The following is a 23,407-nucleotide window of genomic DNA, read 5'->3' on the forward strand; positions in this document are numbered from 1 at the left end:
ACATTCTGATATCGTACTTTTTAGGTTTGTCGTGTGTCGTGTCTTTCGAACTAGTCTATTTGTGCTTACGTATCGTGTCGTGCCTGATCGTACTCATGTCTTCTGACTCGTGTTGATTTTGTGTCGTGTCTAAAAACTCGATCTGTATTTACATTACTACTTTATACTATATAATATTATGATATTTTAAATGATATTGTTCATTGTTTTTTTTTAGAAAAAAAATAATTTGTTTCATCATTATCACTTGTGTTAAGAACACTTAGAATCTGGCCCCCATACCCAAACTCGAGCCCAAGCTCCAGACCCCGGCCTCAAACCCCCTAATTCTGACCTGTACTTCTTGAGCCCCAAATCCCAAATTTGTGCTCGGACTCAAACCTCGAATCTGGATCTCTAACCCGTGCTCTTAGACTCAAAACCCCAACTTCGACCCTCAACCTGACCCTCAATGCTGGACCTTGACTCACTTTCTCTCATCTTAGTTTCTCATTCCTCACCAAAATAAAAAATAACAATTAGGAAACATATTTTTATTTTTTATTTAAAAAAAGCAAAAATTAATTATAATACACATTCTTGTGTTTTTTTTTTTTAAAAAAAAAAAACCAAATTATTACCAAATACACTTAAAATATATTTTTGAAAAATAATACAATGCACTCTTAGAAAGGATCCACCGATGCACCTTTATTTATTTTGATATTTAAGAGAATTTTTTAATCTAATTTTTTTCATGGTCATATACGTTGTAGATATTTATTAGGACATTTTTTAAAATTTTGAGAAATTTAGAAAAATTTAACACGTCAAAAATAGAGTTCAAATAATTAATTTCACAGACGTATATAATAAAAGAGTCTCTCGTACAAGAAACTTTCAAAGTTAAGATACAACAATTAGAAGTTGAGGGGAAGTTTCCTCCAGCCAAATACAATTTGTATCTATTGAAAGACTATATTTAGCCAATTTATGAGAATGAGTATTAGCATACCTATAAATATGAGAGATCCATACCCCTGAGAAATATGTACAACAGATTATTTGAACTTTGTGTATTAAATTTTTTCAAATCTCTCAAAATTTTATAAAATGTTTTAAATAACTATAACATAAATGAAATAGAATAAATTTTTTTAACAATAATCAATTTTTAAATAAATAACTAACTATTCTTAATATTCATTTTAGAAGGTTCATTGTAGAAGTATCCACCTTATAGTGGAAGTAACGAACTAAAATTATAGTATTATATAAAATGAACAAGAAAATGACAACACAAACAATCCTTATTTTATTTATGTATTTTTTTATATATATAAACATGGGAGACATTACAAAAAATAAAATAATTAAAAGAGATTTATATATAGTGGAATTTTCAACCAAAGAAGAAAAAATCAGTAGTGGAATGGGTTTCTCTCCATCCTCAATTCAATGCAATGATTCAACCAAATCAAACATGTATAGTTGCAGAGACCAAATACTAACACATATTATATTAATCGTCAAGACTGAATATGAAACAAATTTTAAGAAGTACATTTATATTGAATAAAAATTCCTATATTTTTTTTTTTTCAAAAATGAATACAATACTAATATTTTGTCAATTTATGAAGTTTAATTGTCTACTGCTTTACCTACCAACCATCTACCATATTTAATAAGAAAATATTAGTGAAATTTTACAATGTACACTTTAAAAAGAATATACTGATACATCTTTATTCGTTTTAGTATTTAAAATAATTTTTTAGTCAAATTTTTTTTCATGGTCATATAAATTATAGTTATTTAAGATATTCTGTAAAATTTTAAGAAATTCAAAAAAAATTTAATACGCCAAAAATTACATTCAAACAGTGTGTTACACGCATAACTATTTTAATTTATACGTGTATAAAAATAAACTGGTTGAGCATTGTTTTTTATATTGTAAATTATTCCAAATTTTTCAAATTTTGTAAGATATCTTAAATACTTAACGTGCATGAATATGAAAAAAAAAAAAATTAAAAAATTCTTTTGGATGCTGAAATAAGTAGAGGTTACAACACTACATTCTTTTTAAGAAAGTGTATTGTAGAATCATCCAAAAATATTATTGTTGTTTAGTATTTTTTAAGTGTCATATTACTATTGGTGTAATTAGAGAAATGCTAAAGGGCACCAATGGTGCCTAACACCTTCTTATGTGTCAATATCGTTATTGGTCCAACTAAGTATCGGGTCCCATATAATTTAATATAATAGCTTTTAGGGAGTATCGCTAGCCAATCGCAACGCGACATGTCGAGAAAGTGCTAGGGTCTACTGGTGCTTTATAACAATACTCGTATAATTAAGTATCAAGTTCTATATAATTTAATGTAATAAATTTTAAAAAATATTACTAACTAATTATATAATATCATCACTACTAATATTAATTACTAATAAGAATACTCATTTAATAATTATAATTAATGAAAAGAAAGATTAATAAAGAGTTTGTAGTGCATGAAACGTTTTTTTATTAATTAATGAGTATAGGTATGCACACATTCGGCCTACATTTTATAGACAATTGTTATTAGGTACGTGTGTGTATCTAACACTAATATAAATCACATGTTATAGTTAATTATATTATTTAGCATTATGAGTACAATATTAAAAAAAAATTAAATAATTTATATTATTATAATAAGGTTTAAATTTTAGTTGAATGTGTAATTTTTGTTTTTTTATATATGGTAAGTAATTATTTTTATTTTATTATGCCGAAATAGATAGGAGTCTGTCGAGATGTGTTGTAGATTTATTGAATATTATTTGATGTGATTAAACTTTTAAAAATTTTTGTAGTAGATCTCTTAAAATGTTGTTTTGTTAAATTTTTATTTGTTTCGGTATTCATAATAGTTTTTTAGTCTATTTTTCTTTTTTCATAACTATACATGTTGTAGCTATTTAAGATCGCTTGTAAATTATTTTAAAATTTTGAATAATTTATAGTACCGAAAATAATTTTTATATAGATATGTATTACGCCTAAAAAAAAGTCTATCAAAACAATCTGTAAGAGCATCTCTAATGGAGATACAAATAAGTGATGTAAATACAAAATATTACTTGCTTTGTAAAAAATCTACTCTAATAGTATGCTAAATTATAATGTAAAAATTTCACATAATTAAAAGTGATCTAAATTTGCATCACAATATAATAACATGATATAAAATTTGCATTACAATAAATATTATGCTTTTATATTTATTTTTATGCTATTTTTAATATTTTATTATTAAATTTTATCTAACATACTCCTTTACATTAAATGATTTATATTATAATTATATTAGTATTAAATTTTACATTTAATTGTGTATTATTATTATTTTATATTATTTTAATAAATTATTAAATGAACATTAAATAATATATTAAATTTTGTATCAAAATTTACAATTATATATTAGAATACAATAATAAAAATTAATGTAAAATTATCACAAAATATATTTATTTTTTTTATAAAATATAACTCAATTTTTATATCTTACATCTAACTTAGAATTATTGGGGAACTAAAAATGAAACTAACCTCGTGATTCGTGAAGAGTGGGAACAACGACATAAATAACGTACCGAAAGATCATGTGATTTTTTTTGTTTTACTTTTAGAAAATATCCCCCACTACTACTGACACGTGGCCCCACCGTGGGACCAACCTATAATCTTTTCTAGATCTCCCATTATTATTTTTTACATAAATAAAATTCAATTTAAAATTAAAACCAAAAAAAAAATACATAAATATTATTATTATTATTAATTGAGAGTCGGGCCTCCCAGAAAGGACTTAGATTAGATTAAATTAAAGAAAATTCCAAAACGCCACGTGTAAACGTGCGAAGAAAGGTATAGATAAGGTGTAACGCAAGGGGTGACACGTCTGACGGTGGTGTCGACTAAACAGCGGCGGCTGGCTTCCTTGTTTTGGCTTCTCATTCTCAACTCAACCAAACCAACAAATGCAACTTACATAGAGCCGGCTAAGCCGATGTTGAGCCGGCTAGAATTTGAGCTTGGCTTGGGGCAAGTGGAGACGATGAGGGTTTTGATTGGTTGCGAGTGGGAATGGTGATGGTGCTTGGAGTGTGTGAGTGTCATGTGTGGATGAGATTAAGGAGGTTTCTTCCCTTGATTTATATTAATATTTTATTGACTAATTTTATAAATATTTAAATTTAATTTTTAATAATAATAATATTTAATTTATATTTTTATGTAAATATTTAGTATATTTAAATTAATTTTTTTGAAAAAATTAAAAATTTAATAACTTAAATTAATCAAGATTGACATGTGATTTACTTTAACACTTTATACTCACGTATAAGCAAGGCGGGACAATCACCCTTTGAAAAAAAATTGAGAAAAAAATATATATATATACATTTTAGTTAGTTACAACATATATTTGTAATAAAATATTACATTTATAAACATAATATTAACTTTGGTGTAATAGTTAAGTTATTTAGCATATATGTTAGAAGACAAGGGTTCTAATTAGGGATGTTCATTGGACCGCATCCAATGTTTTTAAGTCTATCCAGATCCGATCTAATTATATATTGAATATTAGATTTTACCATCCGATCTGATCCAGTCATCTAATCGATCCAACTTCCAATGAATGTTGGATTGGATCGGTTTTATCCGTTAGATGTATTTCATAAATATTTATTGGTCTAATTTGGATTTATTCAATATTTAGACCTAGTCTTTTTTGGATCAAATTGGATCCATCCAATAATTTAGGTCCCGTATGTATTAGATTAGATTGGACCTATCCAATAAAAAGAAAGAGTAAAATTTAATAATAATTTTCATATATACATATATATTTTACATATAACAATATAAAATTTAATTACTCATCCAAACTAAATGAAAATAATAACTAGTTTGATTGGATGTTTGATGTATTGAATTTTTGAACACCACATCCAACACTCGATCTGATCCAATTGGATATTCAAAAATAACATCCAATCTAATCCGATCACGAATAGACATCCAATATTTGGCGATCGGTTGTCATTGGATTGGATGATTTATGCACACTCATAGTTCTAATCCCATTAAAGGCATTTTTTTTAAGTTTACTTTTGCCCCCCTCACTTTAAATTCTAGGTCCGCCAATGTATTTATATAAAAATAATTGGTGATGAGTGGAGTAGCCCATGTTCTTATATATGGCTTAATACTTTTATATTTAATTCATGTGGGACAATGTTCTCCAATATCCCTTCTCAAGATGGTGGCTATTTTTACTCACCAATCTTGAATCACCTTATCACAAGCCATGCCATTTGCTCGCTTTTTTTGTTCGAATCTCAAGCGTCTTTGGACCATCTGGATCTCGTGCGGTTGGCTAACTTTCTGGATAGTTGTGTATCGAAAGCCCGCTAGAGATATGGCTCTGATACCACGATGAGAATCATGGGGTTCCATCTCAAAACCAATTGGTGATGAGTAGAGTAGCTCATATTCTTATATATGGCTCAATACTTTTACATTAATCTACGTGGGACAATGTTCTCCAAATGTAATAAATATATACAATTTAAGTGCATATCCCATATTATTCGATTCATAAAATGTGCGTCAAAATATAATAGAAAATTTTATGATGTATTGTCTTAAAATGAGTGTACTCATGTATTATTTTCTTATATTTTACATTTGTAAATTTTTAAAAATGTTAAAATGATTTAATATATAAAAAATTATATTTAAATAGAGTATTTATGTGTGAACTACATGATTTGAAGTATAGTTAAAATTGAAATAATATTAACTTACAATATAAAAATAGGTTTGAATACGACATAAAAAAATATAAATTAGGGCACGATACAAAAAATATAGACTTAAGGCCATCTCTAATCCAGCGACAAAATGTTATATGTAATGTGATTTTTTTCGTAAAATGCTCTAATCGAACTGCAAAATTTATCTTAATTCTATGGGACTCTACAATGTCCCTCGAATAATAGTGGGTAATAAACCACTGAATTTCTTTTTATTTTTATAATCAAATTATATATTTTGGGCTAGAATCAAAAATTTAGTGCTAAAATAATAAAATAAAATAATATAATAATAAGTTAATACTTTTTAGTATAATTTATTTTGTTGTGGTTGGAAATTTTTTAGAAAATAGTATATTTGTTTTTTAGAGAGTGATTTAATTCACACTATGATAATCGTCAGTGCAGAAGAATTTTCAATCAACAAGTTAATTGTCTAGCCAAAGATATACCGAGTCAGAATATGAGTCATTATAAACAAAGTGACGACTAAATTATCTCGAAAATTACAGTTAAATTAGTATTAAATTACGGTTAAATTTGATTTAAACACGACATAACACGATATAAAAAGTAGAAATATCAAAATCAAGAATTAAATAAATTTCTTAAATAAATTTGGAATATTTTGAGTGGTAGCTACAATACCGAATTATAGTGATGCACCTAGATGTGATAGGCTACTATGTAAGTTTCCTAAACCGACACAAAAATATTATACACAAGCATTCAATTGTGATTTTTTTCAAAAAAAAAAAATGAATTATGGTTGGTTAAATCATATATATATTTTTCAATAAAAAAATCATATATACATTTTTATATTGCTTTGACATAGCTAACACCTTTATGTACTATTTTTCAATTGATTTTTATTGCTTATTTTTTATGCTATTGTACCTAAAATTTCCAAATTGAATAATTTGCTTGTTGTTTTAACTATTGGAGTTATATTCGTCAACCTATTCATTGACTTTCTTTAGATAAGCATTTGAGCGTTAAAATAAGACTAATTATCATTTTTATCACTTAAATTATAACATATATTAAATTATACTTTTAAATTTTTTAAATGGTTAAAAATTTTCTTTTAATTATTAAAATTATTTAATTTAAAGATTTTTATCTAATTTCGTTTAATTTTGTTAGCGAGTGTCAATACACTGAATTGTGTCCCTAAACCTAAATTTTGATATTTACTAAATTAATTATACTTCTTAAACTTTAATATGTACCAAATTAAGCTTTTAATTTTTTTTCACAATTTTTCTTTAGTACAATTGAATAAAGGGTTTTTTTTAATTTTAACAAAAAAAAAATAACAATATTTCAAAAATACTTCCCGCTAGCCAAATAAACAAATATACAGCCAAAATAAAAAAAAGTACACAAATACCACTTACACACACCTTCAACCCATGATCCATGCTTCCTCGGCAACTATCGCGCAACTACGCAGCAACCCAACGCAACCGAAACGAAAATTCAACCAGAAAGATAACCACCATTATTTCTGGCGACTTCACTTGAGAAGACGACCATATTCAATCAAAACATGGACTGTTTCGAATTCATAAAAAAAGTGTAGAAAAACTACTACGAAACTAAAATTCAACCGGAAATCCTGTTTAATTTGCATAAAACTAATGTCCTGACTTCAATTTTTAGATTCATGAAAGGCAGATCTCAAAAAGTTGAACTGGAGTTCCCAAACAATCCAACTCAAGTATAATCCAAAAAAATACATCGATACTATAACAAAATATTTATCCTGGTGTATTTTTGTTATTTTCCAAATTTATAATGGTGAATTTGTTCATATTAAATCATAAAGAGACTTGTGGATAAAGTTACGTATGTAGAAACACTGTTGTGATTTTTAATGTTTCACAACAGTTGCATAAACATTTTGCTAACAGTTATTTCATCTGATTGAAACTTTCGTCTAATGTAACCTTCGGCCAACCACCTAGCAACCACCCAAAAACTTTCTTCTGATTGAAACCTTCGTCTGATGCAACCTTCGGCCAACCACCTAGCAACCACACTGCAATCATCGTCTGATTGAAACCTTCGTCTGATGCAACTACCGCACAACCACGCAAAAACCACTCTGCAACCATCGTCTGATTGTGTAAGTGATGATAATGTAAGTGGTATTTTGGTAATTAAAATCACACAAAAGGTATAAATGTTATTTTTACCTTATGAATGTATTTTTGTAAATAAAATGTCAATTTATATTTTCTATGTAATAATTCCTTGAATAAAAGTCTTTAAATCTAACAATCTTAATAGTTTAAGAGAAATTTTTAACGAACTAAAAAATTCAAAGACAAAAATCTAAATTAGCTTAAAAATAATGCTCAAAATATATTTAAATTATATATTTTTTATACTATTTAATTTTAGTTAAATATTATAGATAGTTTTAAGTGGAGATTGCATCAATTTTAATTAATTATATAATTACCTTTGATAAAAAAAAAAATACGTGTAATTTAAGTGTGCCACCATGCATATCTTAATTTAGTATGTGTAATAATTAATGGTGCCTATCTCAAATAATAATAATCATAATAATAATAATAATAATTAATGGTGCCATAGTAAATATTAATGGAGATTTTTTAAATAGTTATTTATTGTGTATATATATAAATTGTAAATTATTCGAATCTTCTAAAAATTTACTAGTAGTCTTAAATAAGTATAATATACATGTTCATAAAAAAATAAAAATTAGCTAAAATGTTGTCTTGATGCCGAAACACCCCTTTAAAAGTATTTCGTAGACTTACCCAAAATTAAAAACAAAAAAACTATATTTTTTTAGGCATGTGTTTGGTTCTCGAATAAAAGAAATGCTAAAGGGTACCAGTGGTGTCTAGCACCCTCCTATGTGTTAATATTACTATTGGTCAAACTAAGTATCAGGTCCCATATAATTTAATATAATAATTTTTAGAGAGTATCGCTAGCTAATCGCAACGCGACATGTCACAAAAGTACTAAACACCACTGATACTTAATAGCAATGCTCCTCGAATAATTATACATGAAATCTCATATTAGCTTTTGAATTAAAATCAGTAATAAATGTTGATAAAAAAAAAACTCATAATAAATGTTGGAAGATCACCTATAGGACTACCTACATTTTCTTTGCCTCATTTTTTTTTTTTTTAAAAAAACTGTAATTATTTATATTTCCTAATAATTTGTCCAACTTTTCCGATGTCTCATTCAATGACATGTTAGTGTGAAACAATTTTTTTTACAAAAAATTATATTCATATCAATATATATTTCTTTCTGGATTTTTACTACACCCTTTTGATATGTTTTGGCATTTAAAAAAAATTAATTTAATTTTTTTATAATTATGTACGTTTCAACTATTTAAGATATTACTTATAAATTTTTAAAAAATTTCAAATAATTTACAGTGATAAAAATAAAATTTAAATAATTATTTGTCACAAATATAAGTATACAATAAAATATTTAAATTTTATTTTTGTCATGGTAAAGTATTTAAAATTTTTTAAAAATTTATATATACTCATAAATAAGTATAACATACACAAGTATAATTTTTTTTTTCTTGACTAAAATACTTTTTTTGAATACTGAAAACAGATTAAAAAATCTACTAAAATATCGAGTTTACTATATATTTACCTTATAATTCTAATTATTTTGTTTGGTTGGTTGGAATGAGAAAACAAACACAATAATTATAGAAAAAAGAAAAAGAAATAGTGAGATTAGATATTTAATATAGAAAATATGAGAGGAGGTGATGGGAGGGCCAAACAAACTATTTTTGCACCAATAATTATTAGATTTTATGTATATATTGGTGGTGTGAATGGGATAAGCCTTTGATTAAAATTCATTTGTCTCATTACCCATTTCCCATCATCAATAATAAATGAATAATTATTTTTGGCTTAAAAACGTGGACAAAAATATATATATAAATGGAATGGAATAGAGATGATCACGCAATGAGTTGTGCATGTCTCTAATTGATGTTAACAATTAAGCTTTGGACAACAACCAAGGAAATTTACCTACTAGCTAATAAAATAACCAAATATTAAAAGCAAAATAATTATTAATAAATATTTCTCATTCTTGTAAAATATTATCACCTAATTCATCACTTACCGCAAATTCCAAAACTAAGTTTGGTAAGATGACATATCTTTAAAGTTTTGTATAATTTCACTATTATCTTTACATAACTATAGTGTTGACCTCTTTACTTTAGCATTTTAGTACTAAATGTCTTATTAAAATGTTATAGGGTAAGTATACTCTCTAAACGAATGTGTCTGTATATATAATTATGTATGTTATAGTCATTTAATAATTACCTGTAAATTTTTAAAAAAATTTAAATTATTTATAATGCTGAAATTAAATTGAAATATTCTGAATTATACACGTGGTAAGTAGCTGTCTGAATTTTAATTTCGATATAGTAAACTATTTGAAATTTTATAAAAAATTAAAAAAAATAGATTAAAAAACTTTGGTGTATGCTATAATAGATAAGGAGTCTACCAAAATACTCATTTAGAGGATGTACTGCATAAATTTCTAAAGTTACATTCCATTCTTAAAAAAGTATGTAATTAAATTAATAGGTAATTGGCAGTGAAATGCCTTTGTTTTTTTTTTATTTTTTATTTTTATACCCTTGAACTCTGATACTTTTTGTAGCAATACTTTATTAATTTTATTTTTTTATTTTTGTAAATTTAAGACGCAAATTAAATTCTATTGTTAAATACCAACTAAATAAATTTGTAAAAAAAAAAAATTAAAGGAGCATTGCTAAAAAAAATAAGATAAATAAATTAAATGTAAGAAAGATTAAAACTATTTCACTGCCAATTACCTTAAATTAAATTAATTATATTTATTTAACTATACAATTATATTTATAACTAATTTTAAATTTTAAATTTATTGAACTTATTTTATGTTTAATGGAGTGGACAATGAACTCATATTTAAAAGAGTACTAAACAATATTACTATATAGGATGTACATTTTTAATGATTACTAGTCAACTTTATTATTGGAAATTAAATTATTTGTATTTCAGTTAAAAAAAAAGTTATTCGTAAATATAAAATAGATTTTAAATATTAACAAAAATCAATCTAATTATTTTAAATATTACATGTTCTTAACTTTATTTTATTATATATTAAAATGGGAAAAATATGAATGAAAAAAAATGAGTTACAAGAAATTATAAAAAAAAAAAAACCAAATTAAAGAAGCCAAAGTACTTCTCATATAATGTAAAATTTTGTGCTATAAATACTATTAACCTACGTTAGCAAATGAGATGTGAGTACTGTTTACAAGTTCTGATAATATGGACATTAATATTTAACACGTAAAAGAAAGATGAGGTTTCAGAGTTAAGTAATCCTGAGTCATAGCAAGTCGGTTTAGGAGGGGTCCCTAGCCCTGTGCCTAAGTTGACTTTGGGAACTGTATGATGGAAGTTCAGACTTCAATACTCATTTCTAACGCACTATCTTTCAGTATTCCATAGCATGAAGACATTAAGAAATCAAATCCATGCCCCGAGAGCTGAAATTACACGAACTTGCAACTTGGAAGCCAACCTGGGCACCTAGGGTTTCATCCAACGCCCAAGTTGATATTCCTAACTAGGATTTCAGTTTTTATGACCGTCTTAGTGCAAATTGGTCAAACTTTGCATTATGACATCAACTAAACATACCACGAATATATTTGAGGCATCAGAATCAATTCAGAGCAAGTTTATTTTTGAGCACCTGGAGCCCAAGCACCCCAGCACTTAGGTTGACAATTTATCGATCTAGGCGCCTTCCAAGTATCAAATCGACAACCTAACTTTTGTATATTCATTTTTTTTTTGAAGGAGACTTTTGTATATTCTTAGTATTCATAAAAAAGGGAAAATAGGTACTTTTGGGAAAGAAACAACACTTCTTGGGTGCCAGAAGCAAGACCCAGCTAGCAGCTTGACTCATTGGCTGGCCTAGCGCCTAAGTTGACATTTTGTCAACTTGGGCTGATTCCGATAATGTTTTTCGTGAACTCTTCTGAGCATCTTCTTTGTTTTAGAAAAGATTAAGATTCAACTATTTTTGAGTACCAAACAAAACTTTTAAAGGGTTATAATTGGGGTGGGGTCTGGGACCCAGCACCCAGTTTAACACCTGGCACTGGACCCAATGCCAAGGTTACATATTGTAATCCTAGGTTGTTTCCAATTAAGTTCACAAAAAAATGTTTCAGTCATTTTTTTTGTCATCACATATAATGAAGATTCAAACAAACTCGGGGAGAAAACCACAAACTCGAGCCCCTGGAAACAGAGCCCAGCGCCCAGGTTCACCTGGTGCTGGGTCAAACGCCCAAGTTGAATCAACTTGGGGTGCTGTTTCGATTGCTCAAATGCAAAATTTGATTCGACCAATGAATTTGGAATGGTCAAACACGAGGTAAGAGACCTTGTTCTCAGGTTCAAGAACCTTGGAAGTATCAAAACGAGATCCTAAGAGCTCAAGAATGAGTACCCAGCGCCCATGTTGACAAATGGCATGGTGCGCTAGGTTATGCTCATCTAATTTTGATTCTGTTTCAACCGTCCGTCTAGTTTTTCAAAATAACTAAGATTCATGAAGTCAGAGAATTTAAATTTACAACTTTCCATTTCTCATTTTAACATGTGAAACTCACTCAAAAATGAGAAGTTTTGAGTCTCTTATTTCCACAAAACAACAACGTCTTCAAGAACTGATGATCGACTTTGCTAGAATACAGAAATAGACAAAGTGATGTCAAAATATCATTTAGGCACCTTAAAGTACATTCATGGGACATTTTTATACTTACCTAGCGTCCCGGTTGACGTCATATGTCAACCTGGGTGCTGGGTCATGAAATGCCTTTAGTAAAATCGCCATAAGTCACTCAATATTGATATTATTGACGTGATTCAACTTGTATTTTGACGTTATTTCATTGCTATATCAAGTCATGTCTCACACTTCAATCGTAATTTTAAAACTATTGGCCCCAAATTTCACCCCAAGGGAGTTACGAAAATAAGCACTGAGTTACCTGTAGAGAGTCCCACCAGACTCCGAAAAATGGCCACCACTATCAGAAGCTAATTTTCATTGTTAGATCATCATATACGGTCAAAAAATATCTAATTTTCATTTTTCTCTTATTTTTGTGAGTCTCCTTCACCTATAAAAGGAGAGCTTCATTAGGTCAAAACTACCCACAAGGTGCAAGCATCTTTCTCTAATTTTTCTTTCTAGAAACTAGAGTTTAAAAACCTAGCATTTTTTTTGTAAATTCTTGTGAGAAATAAAAACTCGAAGTAAACGTAGCTCCATTACCATTACGACATGGGGAATGAACTACTATAAATTGAGTGTGTTTTTCTAATTTTTTTTTGCTTATATCCATTATTCATCTCGTCAATCTAACAAACTGGTGCTAGCTACTTTTCAGTGTCTATAATCTTAATCATAAATTGACTCTTCTGTTTTAGAGATAAAACCCTTTGACAAATTTTAAACTTCACAATTTCATTTTAAATGATAAAAAATGTTACAAAATGTTTTAATTAAAAAAAATGTTACAAAAGGTTCTCTAATTTTTTTAAAAAATAATTAAAGTGGAATGACTATAATTGTAGAATAATCATCAATAATAACAATAATATTAACCACAAAAAAAAATATTTAAATAAAAAAATGGGAATCACTAATTGGAGAACAATTTAATTGAATTAATATTATTTATTTTGTTATCCAAGTGGTGTGACCATCATGTTCATTGACATCTCCCCACTTGCCAATGAGTTCCATACAAATGCTCAATCAATTACCCATAATTTTCCAACTTTTATTTCTTCCATTCCTTTCCTTTAGAAAAGTCCAACTCACCCTCTAATCCACTCCTCTTAATAAAATATAGTTAATTATTTTAAGGGTACGTAATTATGTTTACACCCATAAATGTATAAAGACATCACATTTATTAATAATATATTAAATTATTTTATTATCTGAAATTCTTTTTTCTAGATAAAATAAAAAAAATTCAGGTAAATCAAGTAATAGTATTGTATAATGATATATTATTTAAAGAGCAAAAATGACAAGATAGGAAAATTATCTCGTTTACAAAAATAAAAATTGAAAACTCTAATCGGCTAGTATTGAAACATCAAACAAATACAAAAAATAAAAAAACTCTATTATTGATTAATAAAAATATCTAACAAAACGACCAACTTTAGCGTCGTACCATGTACTGGCGGACCTAAAAATATTGTTTTTAAAAAATTAAATGTAATTTTTAAATTAATTATTATAGGCTAAAATAATAGAAAAACTCTATAAAATTAAATAAATTTAATAAAAATAATTATTTTTAATTATAAATAAGTCCCTACAAAGTAAAAATTTTAAATCCCTCACTAATACCATAGACCATAAGCCAATAAAAATATAAAAATCTCTCATATTATCAAATTTATTGTTATTTAAAACTTTTTTTCTTATTTCTATATTTCCTTTTTTAATAGATAATTTTTTTTAATATATGCTAATTTTTATATAATTTTTAATATCAAATAAAATATATATTAAAAACTCACAATAAAAAAAATTATTCTATATACTATTTTTAATATTTTTTTTTTATTTCTACAGTATAAGTTGTTTTATTAGTTGTTGTATGGGTTGTGAAGTAGATTTAAACTACAAATTATGTTGCTCTGTATATTTTTCTATAAATATAAAAAAATATTTTAAAATATATAAATGAAAAAAATTTAAAAAATATATATTAATTTTATAATAATTGTTAAATTTTTAGAGTACAAATATAAGGTCTCATTTTTAATAATTTTGTACCGAAAACACCCTTGTACCCACCTAGAATCTCATTTTCCCACCAAACAAACACACCGAAATAATCTCTCATCTCATCTCATCAATTTCTTTCTTTCTGCTTTAGCCGAGCCGAGCCGAGCCAAACTCCTTTTAAAGAAATAAAGAAAAGAAAAAGGCCGTGATTGACTAAGCAGCGTGGGCCCCCAACTGACCGGACTTGAAACAAGAATTCAAATCCATTTAATAAATAAATAAAATAATATATATATAAAAATAGAAAAAGCAGACACGAAATTAAGGAAAATAAAATAAGGTGATACTACGATACACCTTATTGCAACTTTTCCGTATCTATACAAATTTTTTATTCCAAATTTATTTTTAGGGTAGTTTACGTTATAGTTATTTGATATATGATGTAAAATTTTAAAAAATTTATAATATAAAAATTAATAATTAAATTATTAATTTTACACACGTATAAAATAAAAAAAACACACATACAATAAATTTTTAAAACCCTATTTATTACGACATATTAAATTATTTTAAATTTATCAAAATTTTATAAAATATTTTAAATAACTACAATATATACTACTATAAAACTATTAACTTAAATATTTCTAAATCTTGATTGTGTTTGGTTAAGGGAGATTCTTCCTATTATATTTTCTGTTATTGCAAATGACTCTTTAAATTTATAATAATAGAATTTATTCTTAAAAAAAAAAAATACTAAAGGCATTAGTGGTATCTAGCACCTTCTTACGTGTTAATATCATTATTTGTTCAATTAAAAATCAAGTCCATATAATTTACTATAATAACTTTTAGAGAATATCACTAACCAATAATAAAATAATATTTTTTTAAAAAAATATGAAAACTGATGCATAATAATAGAGAAATGTTAAAGGGCACTAGTGGTGCCTAACACCCTCTTATGTGTTAGTATCGCTATTGGTCTAATTAAATATTGTGTCCCATATAATTTAATATAATAGATTTTAATGAGTATCGCTAGCCAATCGCAACGCGACATATCGAGAATGTACAATACATTACTAGTACTTAATAATAACAATGCTCCTGATAAATAAAAGTGGATCCATACACAAATTTATAAATAGAATTTTTGAATAAATAATTATTAATTTTTATTTAAAAAAGGCAAGACGTCCGTGATGGCCTAAGTATTCGATCCCCCACGCCACGCGCCTGCGTCACCATCATTACTCACATACACTCACATTTTCTCTCTCCTCTGTCCCCCTTTATATAAACCCAATTCTCTCTCACCTCTTTTGCCTCACTACCCTTTCTCAACCCTATTATTTCTCATCTCAACAAACTACTCTCCGTGGCATTTTCGTAATTTCACTTTACTCCAAAAAAAAAATACTATGACTACTAAACGATTCCGAGATGACTCGGCCGAGTCCGAACTCGACTCGTTCGAGGTCAAGAAACTCAGGGAAGAGTTCCTTGGTTTTCTCGACGATTCCGACCCTGACCCTTCGACTCAAGACCTTGCCTCCGTTATGAAAAGCTTAGAGGAAGAGATTTCCGCTCCTTCTTGTTCCGTTACCCCAACTCCGGCGCCGGTTGTAGATCTGGCGTCGGAATCTGGCGAGTCTCAACCGGATCTAGGTTATCTTTTAGAAGCTTCTGATGATGAGCTTGGTTTACCGCCTTCTAATTCTGGTGAAGATGTTTTGAAGGAAGAAGAGACTGAGTTGGTCCGAGTTGAGTCTGGTTCTTCTGGAATCGGTGAGTTTTTGGGGTTTGATGAACAAGTTCCGAGTTACGATTCTTTTGAGTTTGGAACTGGTGATAACTTTAATGAAAGTAACGATTTCTTGCCCTTTGATGGGTTGTTCGGTTTTTCCGATGTTTATTATGATTCCGCCGATTTCTCCGATTTGTCATGGCGGTCGGAAACTTTGCCGGCGGCGCAATAGTACAGTTTGAAAAAAAAAGGAGAAAAAAACTGTTCTTTTTTTGTTGGAACGGAATGTAAAACGACGTCGGTTTGTAAATTTAGCAAAACGTGATATGTAGGATTAGACTGATATTTAAAAAGAAGGAAAAATATGGCTTAACACGTGCGAAGTTCTGTTCGTTCTTTATTGTGGTGGAAAATTAGCTTTATTAAATATTATTATTATTAGGTAGGGAATATAAAATTATTTTATTTTATTTTTATTTTTACTAAATTATCTTTAAAATCTTGGAATGAACGATATAAAATACAGTGATAATAGCTTTAATATTTGTAATTTTTATTTATGGGTAGAAAAAAAAGAAGAAAGAATATTAATTTTTTGCCGAAAATATAATAGAGAATATAATATGGTACTCAATGGATAATTGGCTCAATACTAGAGTTTATTTTCTTTTTGGGCATATTTACTTTTTTTTTTATTTTAAAAATAGAATAAATACATAAAACATTATTTTTTGTAAAAAAAAAAATTATATTTTTATGTTTATAGAATTTTTTTTATATATTTTTACTGTTTTTTATAAAAAAAATAAGATAACAATAAAAAAAATTATATAAAAATAATATTTAAATAATATTAAAATAATAAAAAAAATAATATATAAATAATAAAAAATTGATAAGATTATAACTTATAAAGACCTTATGAAACTATATTTTTATAATTTTTTTATTGTTTGTGTGTATTTGTGAAACAATCCGTTTAAAAATTTATGTAATTTAATTTCCTGAAATGATATCTCAAAAGAAGAAAATAAAATCACAAAAAATGTGTGGAGTGTAATATTTTTTATTATATGATAGAGAATATAAAAAAAATCGTATAATACATCCAACAAGAAAGTTAAAATATCTTTCAATCAAAGCACAATGATATGTTCTCCAAAAAAAAAAAAACACAATGATACCATAAGTTAATTCTGCAGCAGGACCATAAAGACTATTGTTTTTAAAAGCACCATACTTTGTGAATAATTAACTATGTTTAAAGACTAATTAAGATTTTTTTTTCCTTAATTTAAATAATATTTTTGAAATTTTAGACTATTAATTTTTATTTTAAATTGTTGATATGGTTGAATTAAGGGATTTTTGTTCAATTTGTTCAATTTTATTAATGTGACAATTATTTTCGTGTTAAACAGTAATTTTTAAATTTTGACAAATACTAAATCATACACTTTCAACTTTGATATATACTAAATTGTTAAATGTATTAAATTGTATTTTTTAAATTTTGACATATATATAGTAATAGGTACTATTAATACTTTTTAGCATTTCCGACCAATAAAAATGATATTTTTGGTACATCTTTTAACAATGTGAAGCATTAGGAGAAAAGAATTAGCTTTTATTTTTTATTTTTATTTTTGTGATTGTGTGTGTTATAATAAGCAAAATTTACAAAATAAGCTAAAAATTACAAAAAAAAATACTTTAACACCATTTTATTTTTACTAAAATATCCGTTTGTTTAATTGTGTTATAATTTATTTATAGTTATATATAGTTGTCATAAGTTTATTTTTTTGATTGTTTTATAGTTTATTTATAGATTTACCGTTGTCGTGAAGTTAATTTCTTGTTAATTTTTTATTATTTTTTTTTATTTTTTGTTAAGCAAAGTGTATTCTTGTTAATTCAAAACTTCAAAAGTGTAAAGTCATAAAAATGTAAATAAAATATAAAAAAAGTATTTTTAAAAATTTTCTTATAATAATTTAGGACCACTTATAAGTTTTTAATGAATTCTTAAAAGTTTACAATGTTAAATATTTTGTGCACACTTGATAATTTTTCTTATACTTATGAAAAATAATTATTTAAACTTTATTTTAGACACTATGAATTATTTTAAAATTTTAAAAACTGTACATTTAGTCTTAAATAAGTAAAATATGTGCAATTATTAAAAAAATGGATTAAAAGTTCTTCTAGAGATAAAGTTGTACTAGAACATTTTAAAAAAGAAAATTATACTAGTCCTCTTACAAAAAAAAAAACATAATATAAATGTCTTATTTATTTTGTTATTTTTTTAAGAATCATACTATAAATGCTTAAAACACTTTTTTTATGATAAGTTTTATTATTTATTTGTTATTGGCTTTATTTTTTAGAACTTGTAAGAAGAAAATATGAACACTTCCTTCAAGAGTTCTAAAAAATAGAAAAAGGGCAAGGTCATATTATTAATTAAATGGCCTCACGCATAATAGTGTCTTAAATACAATCAAGATAATCAGGTTCTATACCTTGCTATCAAAAGACAAAGCAAACTTACCAAGAGTATGAACAACCTCATTAATGGATCTAGGACAATGAGAAAGACTAGCAACATTTAAACTAGCAAAATTACAACTAATATCTCGACAAACTAAGCCTAAGGACGTATCCAAGAAGACTTGATTGTTAATCTTTTTCGTCACATTAATGCAGTCTGACTTAAACTGAACTTTATCCAAACCAAGAAACGACATTGAATTCCAACATTACGTAAGGCCAATGCTTCTGCAATCTCCGAAAGAAAATATTCCATCGAATACCAAATATCAAAAGCAACGACTAAACCCTGATTATCACAAATCACCATGCCCATGCCACATAAACCACCATCAATATCTAAGGTGGCATCAACATTGACCTTAGCAAAATCCACTGGAGGAGGCACCCAACAACGATCAGTCAAGGAAGGAGAAGCTAATGCTGACTGTCTCCATGCTTTTCTATATCTATCCACGATACTTTGATCCAAAATCTTCGATAATCGCCTTAAAAATTTCAAACCTAAATAACCACAACCTGAAGAGACATCAACTGATTTTTATGCACCATTTTAGTCATCTAATACTAAATTCTTCAGAAAATAACTAAAATAAGCTTTACTTGAGAATTAAGTAAAGGGTTAAGATAGAATAAAACTAAAAAAAATCAGAGCAAGTAGCCAAAAGATCACCAAGTTGGAACTCACAGAATTTGTGAGAAGGAGAAGAGAAGGGCATCCCCACAATGCATGGTGTGTTGTTTCCTAATAACTATCACATAAAGGACACGCTCCATCGTTAAGTAGTCCATGCTTGATCAAATTACTTTTAGTAGGAATCAACCTATGAGAATTTTTTCGAACAAACATTTTAACTTTTGGAGGAACATTAAGACTCGACAACTTCTTCCATCAACCTGAAAAACCAATAGAAGAAGAAGCTTTGCCTAAACCTAGCTCACCAATAGTGAACCAATAACCGCTTTTAATAGAATACAAGCTTGAATTATCATGACTCCAAATCAACTTATCACAAGTAGAAAACGAGGGCCAAGTAGATGGCAACCACTTCATCTGGAGCAAACAACCCATAGATCAATTCCTCATCCCAACCACCCAGTTTAAAACGCAACTGAGACATCACACTACCAACACTAAAGAGTTGGAGATTCAGAGAAAGAACCTTAGAGGTAGCAGATAAAGGAATCCAAATATCTTCAAAATAAAAATATTAATATCTCTGCTAGCACCCACTCTCTACAAAGTCCATACATCGTACGATTATTTTTCCCATAAAATATTATTTCACACAAAAGATTTTTTTTAAAAAAAAAAAATAAACAAAACCAAAAAATTTATTTCTACCTTTTAAAACTACAGCTCTCCTAGAAACAAAAGAGAATAATAGAGCTTCCAAGCTTACTTTGTTAACCAGACTCGGTTGAAGATGTACAAATCCTCAAAATCTATATATTTTTTCGATTCACCACTATATACATCTTAATATCTTATGCTTATTCATATTAAATCACAAGATAAATTAAACTTTAAGAAAAGATGATGAAAATAGAGACATTCTCTCTCTCTATGTACATAATTCTACAAAAAGTCAACTTCAAATATATATGTCCATCAAGAGAAAAATCAAATAATCTTATTTAATATATATAGGATAAAGAGAATCTCCATTGAAATTTCACTCATGTTAGAAGAGAAAGGGCATGATATTATTTTTTTGTTTTTGACTTTTCAAAATGTCTAAAGTCACAATATCCATCTTCCTTGTGTATTGTTTGATCATAATCAAGAAGCAACTTTAAAAATGTCTAATAAATCTACTAAACAAAATTATATATATATTTTTTGTAACTTGAGGGAGCCACCCATCATCATTTTTTGTGTGTGGAATGAAGTTATATAAATATATATATATATTTATTTAGTATATCAAATTTTCATTCTATAAGATATTTTAAATTTATAACACACAAGATAAAAAACAATGTTTACATTTTAACAAAGTAAAAAAGTATTGTTATTCTTTGTCATATGTTTGGTTGAACAAAATTGTCAACAATGACCGCATAGCGCAGTGGATTAGCGCGTTTGACTTCGGATCAAAAGGTCGTGGGTTCGACTCCCACTGTGGTCGATTAGTTTTCTAATTTTTGTTATTTCATTTTTATGTAATAATAATAAAAAAAGGCTAATATACCTAAAAGAACTAAAATAAATAAATTAAAAGGGCCCAAGCACAAGACCGATACCAATCCAAGTAATTATCCAAAGCCCAAGTTCATGCAACCAACCAAAATATGAGCTTCATACTTTTGTATATGATAATGGAATTTTTCATAAAAAGGCAACATAAGATAGGTCCAATTTAGAATTTTACAATTATAAAAAAACAAGAACACTAAATCAATTATAGAAGCAACAATATTCAAACATAAATAAGTGGGTAATTAATTTACTCTTATGAAAACCTGGTTTCATATGATCTTTGTGTGGTGTAATTAAATTTCATTATACAACCAAAACTTATTGGTTGGTGATTTAAAAACTGCATTTTTAAAAAGTGTTATTCTGAAATGAAAATCTGAATTTTGTATTCATGTCAAATCCTGTGAAATACTTTTCTCCTTTGTCACTACCGATGGTCTCTCAACCATTTTACCTTTTAATTACAATAACTCATAATACTGAAAAGAACATTTTAATGTTTTACAGAACATTTTTTCATTTTTATTTTTGAACAAGAGAATATATTTATTTTGTGTCTCTCACCCTCTTTCTCTCGTAATTACTCTCATTGACTTCGGTTGACTATTCTTACTATCTCCATTTTTGGCAATCATTCTTCCCATCTCAAGCTCTTATCCACATTAATTTCATCCATTTTTTTACTTCTAAAACCCTTATATATATTCAATGAATACCTAGCTACGATGTTGGAAAATCCACAAGGTACTAATTTTCTCCTTGATTGTAACCCATTTGTTAGTGTGTTGTATATTGTCCTATTATGATTACTATTTCTAAACATCGTGATTAGTTTATATATATATACATATAGATAGATAGATTCTAGAGCTCCACTCCAATATTTTTTTTTTCGTGAAACAAGTACTCTATTCATTTATGTTTTTTTTTTTTAAATAAAGATTGCAACTTTATTAATGCAAATCAGCTAATAAAATAGCTTCCAAACCTGTAGGGACAGACCCCCTACAGGAAAGACGGCCAGGACATGAACCAGAAGAACGAGCTAACCAATTAGCCGCTTGGTTCCCAAATCGTTTAACAAACTGAACTGAAATATAAAACATCGAAAGAGATCGTATAAGACTAATACAATCTGAAACAATTAAACCAAGAGGAGAAAGAATTTGTCTATTATTGTTAATAGCATTCACCAACACTAGACAATCCGTCTTCACACACACCCTAGTAGGGATCCAACCTTCAACTGAACCACCATCACCCCAAGTTTGTTTAAGCCAGCTTAAAGCTTCCTTCATTGACATTGCTTCAGCCACCACAGGGTCGACACCACCAAATCTCTTCTCGACAGCAGCACTAAGAAGCACCCCTGCCGAGTCACGAGCAATCCACCCCAAACCATGACTCTTTTCTCTTGAAAAAATAGCTGCATCGCAATTAACCTTCAACTCACCCAAAGATGGTTTACTCCAAAGCTCAGAACTAGTCGAGGCATGGCTAGTAGATGTCGAAACATCTCCATTTTTCAATTGAGCAACTTTCCAAAGTTCAAGGTACGTAACTGCAGCAGATACAACTCTTTCAACACAAACAAGCTTTTTGTTCTAAAGCAAGTCATTTCTAGCTCCCCAAACACCCCATAAGATCATAGCCATTTTATCAATACCATCTCCTGGGTGAGCATTACAGAAGCTCTCAAACCAATAACCAAAATCAGCATCTCCACTCAAGACAGTAAAACTCAATCTTCTCCCCAAACAAGCCATCGTAAAAGGACAAGTAACCATAAGATGAAATGTAGTCTCGGCATCTCCACTACAAAGAGGGTTACTAGTCACATTCACCCGCTTAGTTCGAAGTGAAACAAGAGTAGGAAGACAATTAGAGAGGGCCCGCCAAAAAAAATTCTTAACTTTTAGAGGGAGTTTTAAATACCAAAACTTTTTCCAAAAATCAAAGTTGTCTTGAGAATTCTATCTCCCATTAAGCTCTTGCAACGCAGGGACTCTATTCATTTATGTTAATTCTACGTAATAAATAATTTAATATGCATGACAGCCAAGACCATACATATAAAATAAAAGATTGATAATTTGGCATGT

General features: G+C 27.7%; 1 protein-coding gene and 1 non-coding gene across 2 annotated transcripts; both read left to right on the plus strand.

Moving 5' to 3' along the window:
- The first annotated feature begins 15,942 nt into the window (after positions 1 to 15,942).
- Positions 15,943 to 16,923, plus strand: LOC115714381 (uncharacterized). Its single transcript, XM_030643065.2, has one exon. The coding sequence runs from the start codon at positions 16,215 to 16,217 to the stop codon at positions 16,770 to 16,772; it is 558 nt and encodes a 185-aa protein (XP_030498925.2). The 5' UTR covers positions 15,943 to 16,214; the 3' UTR covers positions 16,773 to 16,923.
- A 4,237-nt stretch (positions 16,924 to 21,160) lies between these two features.
- Positions 21,161 to 21,234, plus strand: TRNAR-UCG (transfer RNA arginine (anticodon UCG)). Its single transcript has one exon. It is a non-coding gene; the product is annotated as a tRNA-Arg (tRNA).
- Positions 21,235 to 23,407: the final 2,173 nt, after the last annotated feature.

Source organism: Cannabis sativa, chromosome 4 (genome assembly GCF_029168945.1).
Source record: "Cannabis sativa cultivar Pink pepper isolate KNU-18-1 chromosome 4, ASM2916894v1, whole genome shotgun sequence".
Classification (NCBI taxonomy): domain Eukaryota; kingdom Viridiplantae; phylum Streptophyta; class Magnoliopsida; order Rosales; family Cannabaceae; genus Cannabis; species Cannabis sativa.

Coding starts and splice junctions, on each gene's coding strand:
- LOC115714381 (XM_030643065.2), top strand. CDS start 16,215: ATGACTACTAAACGATTCCGAGATGACTCGGCCGAGTCCGAACTCGAC.